Here is an 11,966-nt window from a genome sequence, read left to right as displayed (position 1 = left end):
CTATGTAGTTATAAGCCCTTTAATTGTATGTGTTTTCTTGAATTCTCTTGAAAAATGACAGATAATGAACAAGGGTTTCATTACATCGCCGCCTGGATGTGAGCAATATAGAACTTACATGAGCTTAAATAAATGATATTGACAGTGAGGATTCATAAGACTGATGGGTTCGCTTGAATTAGCTTTTGCGCAGATCTTATATATGTATTAAGAAATCCACTTCAAATTCTGAATCTGCCTCTATGACCGAATCCACAACTATTATAATTTAGCATTGTAGCTCCTTGTTTTGCTGATCATAAGCAATGGATGGAATATAGTTTTTCCAGAACTGGATAGTGGTTTTGCTGCTACTTGATTCTGATGTGTCTTCCCAATAGCTTCAATAATTCATACAGGGGCGGAACTAGAGTGTCGGGAGCGGATTCAACCGAACTCAGTAACTTTAGTTCGAACCATGTATTTGTCTTAAAAAAATTCATTGAATATATATAAATTATTAATTTAGAATCGAATAATTTAAAACGATTATAATTTCGAACCCATAATCTTGAAATCTTGGTTCCGCCTCTAAATTCATATACCCTACTGTATAATGTACCTAAAAAGTTAACAAAACTTTGCTATAATAGTTGGTTTCATTATTGATTCTCTGCCTTCCTGGATCATAAAGTTTCTCTAAATAATTTTATGAAAAACAATAGAAAATTCACATCATGCAGCAGAATAAAGAACATTATGGATGTGTGGTGTCCTTTACAACAGAATAAAGAACATTATAGAATATAATTATTGTAATTCTTAGAAAATTACTATAATAATCAAGTTCCTATTAGTGTTCTTAATCAGTTAAAGCCATGTCGTTCTTGAATTTTACAACAGCACAACTAGCTGCACTATTTTTTAAGTGCTTACTTGATTTGGCAATATAGTTCTTAGCTTTGTGCATTACCATAGATGTGCATTACCATAGATATTCACAATTTTGTGCATATGAAGGGTCGTAAATGAATTGAGTTTACCTTTTATGCACTGATAATGTATACCTGTTTTACACTATCAAATAAATGCGACATGTAATGATAACCAAATGTCCATAATAAACCTAATCAGGTAACACTATAAATAACTTGTCATAACAAATTAAAGTAAATTGATAGATCAATAGATGCGGGACATGTTGCATGGGTATAAACTTCTGTCACCTTATCATTTGGTTAATTAGTGCATATTTTCATCTCAGTAAATAATTTAAACATGGCAAGTTGCTATTATTTGGTAGAAACACCGGATCTAGGTAAGTATTTATCATCCGTATTTAACAACTTGACATTTTCACAGAATATGCCATGATTATCTACAATTTAAACTCCTTGTCTCTACAAACTAATCTATATTGTTATAAGAGCACGAAGCTTCAATACAAAATGTTAATCAACATTTTTTATACGAAATGTAAATCGATATTTTTACACAATGTAAGTGCATTCGGGAGTAAGGGTAAGTGTTTTATTTTGAATCACAAGGGGTGTATCTATAACTAAGTTATTGAATTATAAGTGGGTAATATATAACTAAGTTATTTTATGTGGGTGCATGTTTATTTTAATTTATTGGGGGTGGTGTGCTGTGTTTTAAGTGGGTGGTTATTTTTTGGCGTTGACCAGTGTAGCTTTCAATTGGAAAAAAAACAGAGCAAAGTCGAAATCAAGAACTAAAAAAAGTACAAACACACATAGAGAATTAGAGGTCAATGATGAATGGAACATGCTTATCAGCTCAATCCTCAAAGCTAAACGAGCTTAATATTCAAACTTTGAATGGAATTCAACAGCAGCTTGTGAAACTCGTCAATTCAAGGTACCGTGCTTCTTTAGTTTCAGTACATGATATTCCAATTATCTGATTCTAAATGGTTTTTCACCATTTTCATTTTCTTGATACTCTTTTACGTGAAAAATTATCTGCCCAATGTTTATATCAAACCGGTAGGTGCATAATATGTGTTAATACATATTTATTACTTAATCATAATTTGTTAATATATATTCTCACCTCATCAAACATTTAACGATCATAATTTGATGTAATTTATTAATATATATTCTCATCTCATCAAACACTTAACGATCGTAAGTTGATATGGTTTAACGTAAACATGGATGCAGATAAGTTATCCCTTTTAACGCAAACTGTAGGTTACTGCATAGGTTTCTAGTTACATTGCAAAACCAAGATTTTCTTTTCTTTTTTCTTTTCCTAATTTTCTTGGAACATATTAACAAACAACCATATAGCTAAAAGATAGATGTAGAGGAAAATGACTTGCGCCCATCAATGATGCAAATTATTTTCCCTTCTTTGCTATTTAGTTTAGGGTACCGATTTCATTAATTTAAGACAACATAACATTAGAAAATCATCAAAAGAACCATTTTACACTATACCAAACAGTTGTAGTTTTCCTATTTAACTCCTCTAAATTAAAATGGGAACTTTGGATTCTCATCGGAGCTGCAAGTATGAAGGTTGGTGTTTAGAGTATTAGATTTAATTGCATCTGTATATTTATAAGAATTCTGCTCATGAACTCTATCCGTGAAAATTGCGTGTTATTACCAATTTCTATGAATCCTTCAAAATCGAACTCATTAAGGGTGAGCCCACCGATTCCCAAACTGGCTGGGCTTTCCTTAGTTGCTCATGTTAGGCCGGGTTTTGTTCCAAAGGAGGCAACGTGGAAATGATACTAGGTAAACCACTTCTAAACATGATGTTTATAATATATCCACAGTTTATAATGTATTTAAAGATTAGTCAATTTGCTCAAACTTAAGGACACGACGTCCTGAAGTTTAAACCGACACCATATCCTGAATTTTAAATTAGTAATTCAGAAATTCAGGATGCTTAGTCCTGGATTTTAAATTAGCAGCTCAAAAATTTAGGACGCTAAGCCCTGAATTCCAAATTAGTAGCTCATAAATTCATAATACTTAGTCCTAGTTTGTGTGAATTAACTAATCTTTAAATATATTATAAATTGTGGATATATTTTAAATAGTAGACTTTAAAGTGACTACTGCTGCACTTCGCCCAAGGTAACCCATCCAAGCCGGAGAATTTTATTCTTGCGGCGAGGAGAAAAAAAATCAAATGGAGATGGAAGGAAAATACTTTAACATGTGAAAGTCCTATTGTAAACACATTATGACTACGGGGTTTGTCCACCGTCGTTTCAAAAATATCGGATTTATCTAAACTCAGTTGAACGCTGAGATTTGCCGTTGTGTCATACATTATAAAAGGTCGGGATGTAAAGTGGTTATAATTGTTTTGTATGATTTAAATATTATTGGAATTCCCGAAGAGTTTCCAAAATTGTCTTCAGGCATGGTTTCTTGATCAGTTTGGAGTGCTTCATGATGGGAAACAACCTTATCCTGGTGCCATTTCGACGTGTAAGTTTTCATCTCTTAGCTTTGATATTTTGGTGATTAAGCTTGTATATACACACCTTTCAGTGGTTCCTTACTGTTTTAATTAGTTTTCCTAATGTCTAACTAATGATGTTAATTAAGCAGTGGAAAGTTAGCAAGTTATGGTGCAAAATGGGCAATCATTAGTAATTCTTCAAGAAGAGCATCTACAACCCTGGAAAAATTGAAGAGCCTTGGATTTGATACATCACTCTTTGTTGGTGTTATTACCAGTGGAGAATTAACACATCAGTATCTTCTAAGGTTACATACTTTTTTACATTTAAAGTAGATATTGAGCAAATTATATAATGATTTATTTCTTCGCTGACCAGACCCCGTTTATGGGATTAGACTAAGTCTGTTGTTCTGTATTTATATCTTCGCTAAGTTTCTATTGATCATCAAATTAAGATGCTTCAATATATGGCGCTTCAAATTTCTTTGTATTATGCATGTCTGATGTCTCGCTTGACTTTTGATCTACCAAATGACTGCTCTCACCGTCTCACATAGTCATCATCAACGACTATCACTGCTAACTTCTCTCTTTCATCCCTCACATTATATCATTTTTATTTTTAGAATGTTGCTTTTAGGACTGTCAATTCAAGAGAAAAACTTAATAAAATCAAATGTAGTTTCTATCAGATTTGTAAGTGAATTTGCTCCATTACATATAATTATGATCAGGAGAGACGACGAATGGTTTGCCTCTTTAGGAAGATCATGCATTCACTTGACTTGGAGCGACAAGGGTGCTATCTCTCTCGAGGTACATAAAGTTTTGTGAACTCCTTAGATTAATATCCTTAGTTTTCTTTACTGTTTGAACTGAAAGAAAATGTTAGTCTTTCTCAACTAAGTGGTTAGTGGCTCTGGTTTTTTACTTCAGGGTCTCGGACTAGAAGTAGTGGAAAATGTTCAGGAAGCCGATTTTATTTTGGCTCACGGAACTGATGCTTTGGGCCTTTCTTCTGGTGACTCACTTCAAATGAATCTTGATGACCTTGAGAAGATACCGGAGCAATGTGCTTCTAAGAAAATTCCTATGGTGGTAGCAAATCCTGATTATGTAACTATAGAGCCTGGAAATCTACGTGCTATGCCCGGTAAGAATGCTTTTCTTGCACTCATGCTTTTGCTGGTTGAGTTACTTTATACTTGAGGGCATGTGTCCTCATAGGCGGATTCAGGATTTGAACTTTATGGCGTTGAGTTCGAAATTCTATCACAACTCTTTGATTTACTGGTTCGAAATTTGTTATTTTGTACTTATATAGTGAATCTTTTAATGTGTAGAGTGAAATATGGGTTCGGAGTATGTTATAGATTGCCACCTTGTACCTTTTCTTTGGGCAGCTTGGTGCAACGCAGGATCCGGGGAAGGTCATGTAGGCAACCTACCCTGATGCAAGCATCGTTGGTTGATTCCACGGTTTGAACCTGTGACCTATAGATCACACGAAGATAACTTGACCATTGCTCCAAGGCTCCCCTTCACCTTGTACCTTTTCTTTATACCCGAGAAATTTCCGAACTAGTAGATAATGGGGGCACCTCTATCCTTCTTTTCTTAAATACTAGGCTTTTGTTTATGATAAGGTTCTAACCCCCTAGGTGTAGCCCACACATGACTAAATGCGCATTTACTGTTACCGCTAGACCAAAGCCCTGCCGACACCTGTCACATTGTACCTTGTCTTTGTCCATCTTTAGATTCAAGACTGAGATTCTTCTCTTTGGACTTATTTTTCAGGAACATTGGCAGCCACATATGAAAAACTTGGAGGTGAAGTAAAATGGATGGGTAAACCACATAAGGTAAGTTATATTCAAGATATGTCTTGTAGAAGGTCGTAACATTAGTTTCATATCCTTGAATTGGTGGCAGCCAGGATTTTAACTTTATAAGTTCGACTTCGAAACCACAATACATTTGATACTGATCTGAGTCACAGCTACTGAATGAAACCATAACTAATACTCTACGTCCGCCCCTGATTAGTGGAAGAACATCAATGTAGTGCTTATATACATGTCATTAATCATTATTTGTCTGATGTTGTGCTTCTTTGTCTCAATTGATATATTCTGAACATCGTTGAACTATCTCATGACGAGCTCGTCGCAGCAGATAATATACAAGTCAGCTACGGAAATGGCTGCTGCTGTGGATGCCTCTGATTGTATTAACGTAGGAGATTCCTTGCACCATGATATCAAAGGCGCGAATGCAGCTGGAATTGCATCACTATTTATCACATCATGTGGAGTTCATGCTACTGAACTTGAACTTAGTAAATTCGGAGAAGCTGCAGATAATAATTCTGTACGTGCTCTTGCCTTGAAATACGCTGCATATCCTACACATGTGCTCGGTGTTCCCTTCTTTTACGTGGTCAATTAAAAACTAGCAGGGGCTTAGATTTATGTCCCTCTTCAGTCTTTCAGGCTGTTTGGATGGTTGTTACTGATTGTATTGTATTGTTAATTCAAATTCAATGTTTGTTTGATTGTTACATAAATCTTATTGTATTGTATAATCAAGTCTTTTGTTATACAAGAGCAGCCGCGGCCAGCCAAGAAGTAAGGGCAGCCCGGTGCACTAAGTTTCCATTATGCACGGTGTCCGGGGAAGGGCTAGACCACTAAGAATCTAATATAAGCAGTCTTACCCTACATTTCTGCAAGAGGTTGTTTACACGACTCAAACCCATGACCTCGGTCACATGACAACAACTTTATCAGTTACGCCAAGACTCCCCTTCATGGTCAGCCAGGAAATACTGAAGTAAAATCCAAACAAAGCTACCCATAAAACATCAGAACAAACAATCTGATTGATATTATTCTGATCATAAAACTAGAATAGACTTTTTCAAACCTTTCTCCAATTCAGTTGGTAGTCACTCTCCTCCATTTGAAGTCTCAAACAAGACTTCAACACGCGGACGACGGCTATTAATCACTCTGCAATCCTGTCTAATCTCACCTGGCTGGCCAGATTGCAAGTCACCCATCTTTATCATCCCTTCAACAAAAGCCATAAAGAATTTCTTCTGACTTACACTAAATTCTCTTACATATTCCCTTGTAAAAGGATTAGTAAAAAGTGTTTGATCTGAATTCAAGAACCCTCTACCATTCACCAAGTCTTTGAAATATTGATTGTCAAATACTTCAGGTGTTGCATCCAAATCTCCTGTTACATTCCCATCTCCACCAAGTGGACAAAGCTTGTCTAACTTTTCTCTGAATCTTGGTTCAATGGTAGGATCAGGCCGGCCCGAGCCGGACTGATTATATAGCCTAAAGACAACAGAAAAACACCTTCCTTTGCCAATGGAATGAGAACCAGAAAGTGCTACAAGATCTTTCATTGAGAGATTATATCTGCTGAAAAGATCAATGAGATATGTTGCATTTGATCTTGGGCTTGGCATGATTTGGTTTGAATCTTCTTGACTTGCTGTTAAACTATCTAGCCTTCCCAACTTCACTTCCCAATTTGGACCTCCAGTCTGAGTAGAAGTTTAAAACAAATAAGATCCTCTGTTTTACCAAGTAACTCAAAAGACAACATAGGGAAAAGAAAACGAAAAAGAGGAGATTTTTCATCATAATTACTGTAGTACAAAATTTGGGGTTCCTTTTCCTTTTTCTTTTACCCCTACTCACTCCTCAATTTGTAATACCAAGAACTTAGTATACTAATGAATTACTTGTATTCCTCAAATTCCGGCAGAGACAGAAATATAGTATGTGATTTCTTATCTGTTTAATTTTTGATGGGCAGAATTTCCTATTACCTATGCTTGTGGGAGTGGAAGGTAGCAAGTTCGCAATAGCATAATCAAAATACACAAAAGTTATTTCGAACACCAAAAGAAATTCAATTATTTGGGCTCCTTTGGTTTACATAAAGCTTACTTTGACCTTATCAAAAGAAAAAAACAATTAAGCTTACTTTGAGATACATATTTATATGATTATATCCTTCTTCTCCTCCCCTCCACCACTCCCACCCCCTACTCCCCCCCGCCCCCGCCCTAATTAGCTGGTAGGCAAAAACTCAGAAAAGAAATGTTTCAGTATGGAAATCTCCCCACACCTCCCACACCAACACCAGTGCATTAAGCTTTCGCTATGCGCGGGGTCCGAGTAAAGGCCGAATCACAGGGGTTTATTGTACACCGCCTTACCCTGCATTTGTGCAAGAGGCTATTTCCACGGCTCAAAGCCGTGAACTTCTAGTTATATGACAGCAACTTTGATACGCCAAGCCTAACCACCACCACCCAAAAAAGATGATTTTTTTCCTTTTTTGGAAATGGAAGTTGAAAAGATGAGAATATAAATATACCAGAACAACAGCATCTCTGGCAGCCATGATTAAAAGATCAGCACAAGAAACAACACCAGGGCAGGCTCTTTCCAGTGCCTCTTTAACTTCATCTACAACTTCATAAGACCTCAGTGAATTTATATTTGATAAAGCCAGTTTTTCTCCAAGCATATTTGGTGTATCATCCAACAACAAAGACGCATCACATCCCTATAAATAAATAAATAAACACAAAAATTAACCCCAAAACAAGAATTTTCAAATACAGGAAAAAAAATGGATTCTTGAAATTTTTATTACATTAACAAAGCAATCATGAAACTGCAATCTCATAACTGAGGCTACGCTTCTGGGCTCTCTTTTCATTGCTTTTTTCATCACATCTTTGACTATAGATTCAGCTTGTGGACATGTTTCTGTGTAAAAACCTGGCCTAAGTGTAGGAACAGCCATAGCTGCAAAAGCTAAGCTTATAAGGAGAAAGAAGAAAAAATGGCTATAAGGCATTCTTGATTCTTGAATATTTTTTTACTAGTGTTTAATTTTTTTCGTTTGTTGTATTGGTTCTTGAAAAGGGAGATGAATGGTATAGGGAAAAATTCCTGATTTGCATGTGTTGTCAGTATTATATAGGGGAGACAAATAGGCCAATTGTGAAGAGTTTGTTTTGGTTGGGTGATAAATAGGGTGTGTGGGGTATAGTCATGAATCTGCATAATTTTTGAAAATCACGTCATTTATTTTCTGAATTTTCAACTAACTGAACCCACTTGTTGTATAGGTAGGATTTAGGAGTTTAGGAGTAGTTTTTTTTATAACCATTTTGTATTTGATGTGCACTGTCCGAAGGGGCGGAGCTACAGTAGTGGGTGTGAGTTCGGACGAACCCGGTGACTTTTTCTGGAATTCTGTATTTGTATTGAAATAATTACTAAATCTATATAAATATATACTGCCGAACCCAGTAACAAAAAGGGTTTTAGTTCAATGGTAAGGGTTGTGGGTTCGCTAGGAAAGATGGGGGTTCGATTCTCCCTGAAAGGCCCGATTAATCCAGATCGTAAAATCAATTAAAAGGGAAAGTGTTCCTGGTTAATTAATCTTGACTCATATCGTATAAGATCACTTAAAAGGGGAAGCACTAGTCACCAATTTTTCTTTTTCCATTTCTAGAGCTCGAATCTTATATTTCTAGGTAAAAGAACGGTTATTCTGAGCCGAGAGTCGGTTAGAAACAACCTCTCTATCTTCACTAGGTAGAGATAAAATCTTCGTACGCACTACTCTCCTCAGACCCCACTTGTAAAATTATAATGCGTTTATTGTTGTTGTTGGAACAGAAAGATTATATGATCTACACTCTTGCCTAATTTTTGTTCTGTTTTTGAAAGATTCTTCTTTTTCATGCGGGTAGCATTAGTATTAGTTTCGTATTTTTATATGGTCTTATTCGCCGATTTCTTTTATTATATGTTGTTTCCTTCGCTTAGACTAATCTATCACCTTTGCTTGATGCTGTTACTACTTATTGTTTCTGTTTTTATTTTTTATTTTTTCTTGAGCTGGAGGTCTATCGGAAACAACATCTCTATTTTCGTAAGGTAGAGGTAAAGTCTGGGTACACTCTATCCTCCTCATACCCCATTTCGTGGGATTACACTATTTTTTGTTGGTGGTTGTTATTGTTTTTGGTAAAAAGAAACACTCTATAAACAGCAAATTGAATTTCAGATTTTCTTTTGTGAATGTATTTATACTAGTTCCTTCATCTCAAAAGGAGTAATGACTTTCAATGTACGAATTAAATGCTATGTCCGACTTATAGAAGTAGTTTTCAAAAGTGATTTAAGGCTGAAGATTCTTTTATTACATTTAGATCTAAATCAAAATAAATGTGAACAACGCAAGTAAGGGTGGGCGTTCCGGCAATTTGGATCGGATATAAAAACTTATGTTTGGATTTTTAATTTTCAGATTGAAAAAATGATAATCCAAATCCAATTCAAATAAGCTTGGATTGGATCGGATATTTTAAGTTCGGTTTCGGATTAAACGGTTTGGATATTTTGGATTTTCGTTTTGAGCTTATAAGTTGAGATATTTTTTTTTTACAAAAATAAATGTCCAAATGAAGTACTCATGTTAAATTGCCTAAAAAGTTCATCATTCTCAGTCTCACTCCAATCATCCAAATATAGTATTCAAGTAAATAAATTATTGTCAAGAAAATGCAACATAAACATTAATACGGCCGATAAGAAATATCAATAGTAAAACCATGTCAAATAGAAAGTATTCTGACAGTAACTTAGTAATTAATATTGAATATATGAGATAATATCTAATGGTTAGGGTATTGAACTTATTACTGTTGGCATATGGATAATGGACTAAATATAAATTATAAATTTTTTGGATACTCAGATATCCAAAAATCTAAAGTACCAAATCCAACATCCAATTTGAATCAGAAAAATTTAAAAATTAAATCCAAAATCCAATCCGTAATCCGAAAATTCAAACAAAAAATTCAAACCAAAAATTCAAAAAATTCGAATTTCGGGTTTGCCCAAATTATGCCTACCCCTAAACGCAAGTTTAGATTAATTACTTGATTAATATTAGGAAATGGTTAAGGATATTTCAAATAATGTGAATGAACTAAACAAGGGCGTAACAAAGTTTATTTGTACAAAATTATTTGATTTATTAATGGCACGACCCCAAATTCCCTCCGTAGGATGTCGTGATGGCTCCTAGTCTCTAAGACTAGGTAAGCCTATCAATGCGGAATAAAAATAAAATCTGAAATAAATAAATCTGAAACTTTACATAATTACAACCCCCAAAATCTGGTAGAAATAAGTCACAAGCTTCTAAGAATTTATCCTCAATGTCTCTATATAACAGAGTCTAAAGAAAATAAGGAAGCAACATAACAAGAATAGAAGGGGACTCCAGAGTCTGCGGACGCTGGCAGATATACCTCGAAGTCTCCGTGCACAGGTACTCACTGATATCTGGGCTGGTAAGAAGTGCCTGGATCTGCACAAAAAAGTGCAGAAGCGTAGTAGGAGTACACCACATCGGTACCCAGTAAGTGCCAAGCCTAACCTCGGTATAGTAGTGACGAGGTCAGATCAGGCCTTACTGAAAAAATAATAATAAATGGTAAAATATTTAATAATATAATAAAATAAAATGACAATGGAAATGAATCAAGTAGTATGTCTCCATTTAATTACACAAAATAATGACAAATAATATCACGAGGAAACAAAACAGAATTCCTTTCAACTTTAAGAAAATCACAACAAATAATCAAAGGCAACTGTGGCTATAAAATCAATATCAACAAGGGCACTCCCGAGATACTGCCTCGTAATCCCAAATCATAAATAAATTCACAATATCTCATTTTCTTATATCACCGTGGGAGCCTTCACAATTTAATTGAAAGAAAATATTTTTTTCCGAAATAACATTTCGCGTTTTAGCCATCCTTATCACACCGCATGACTTCTAGTAGTACCCCTACTAGCCATGCATATCAAGCTACCTTTATCTCACCGCATACATTTTCACACTCAGACCTTATACCACCGCATGCGTATCAATATCACAATATATCATAATTTGCACCTCAAAGTGCCCAAATAATTCAATTTGCCAAAATAAATCAACAACAATATATTTTCATAATAAAGAGCTCACGACTCATGCCAAAATAAATCATCAATAATACGTTTCCACAATAAAGAGCTCACGTCTCCATCACAATGAGTACGAAAATCTTACAGAAATATTCAGGAATAAATAATTCAGCAAAATAATATTTCAAAATCTTTAATACGTTGCTTCAATACCAAATTTGAAAATGTCAAATACTTCATATTAATAATATTTAATTTAAAGAAAATCAACCTTCAAATAATGCACAGAATAAAAGAAACCAAGCTCCAACTAAACAGGCAAAACAATTAGCAGGAAAAGGTCAAACAAATTTAAAGTATATAACTCAGATCAATGATGAAGAATATAACAAGATAAAATAATTTAATTAATGCGCAACAATGATATACACAATTTAAAAACATAATCCTTTACATTTAGCCCGTGTACACACTCGTCACCTAGTG

At 34.8% G+C, this 11,966-nt stretch overlaps 1 protein-coding gene and 1 pseudogene across 1 annotated transcript; one reads left to right on the top strand and one right to left on the bottom strand.

Annotated features, from left to right (window-relative positions):
• Positions 1 to 1,688: 1,688 nt before the first annotated feature.
• Positions 1,689 to 5,896, top strand: LOC107802032 (uncharacterized; annotated as a pseudogene).
• A 90-nt stretch (positions 5,897 to 5,986) lies between these two features.
• On the bottom strand, positions 5,987 to 8,452 carry LOC107802038 (peroxidase 17). Its single transcript, XM_016625478.2, has 3 exons — positions 8,128 to 8,452; positions 7,846 to 8,037; positions 5,987 to 7,003 (listed from the first exon to the last, which is right to left on the bottom strand). The coding sequence occupies exons 1-3, from the start codon at positions 8,332 to 8,334 to the stop codon at positions 6,389 to 6,391; spliced, it is 1,014 nt and encodes a 337-aa protein (XP_016480964.1). The 5' UTR covers positions 8,335 to 8,452; the 3' UTR covers positions 5,987 to 6,388.
• Positions 8,453 to 11,966: the final 3,514 nt, after the last annotated feature.

The sequence above is a fragment of the Nicotiana tabacum genome, chromosome 13, assembly GCF_000715075.1.
Source record: "Nicotiana tabacum cultivar K326 chromosome 13, ASM71507v2, whole genome shotgun sequence".
NCBI classification, from domain to species: domain Eukaryota; kingdom Viridiplantae; phylum Streptophyta; class Magnoliopsida; order Solanales; family Solanaceae; genus Nicotiana; species Nicotiana tabacum.
This window is presented reverse-complemented; position numbering and strand designations above follow the sequence as displayed.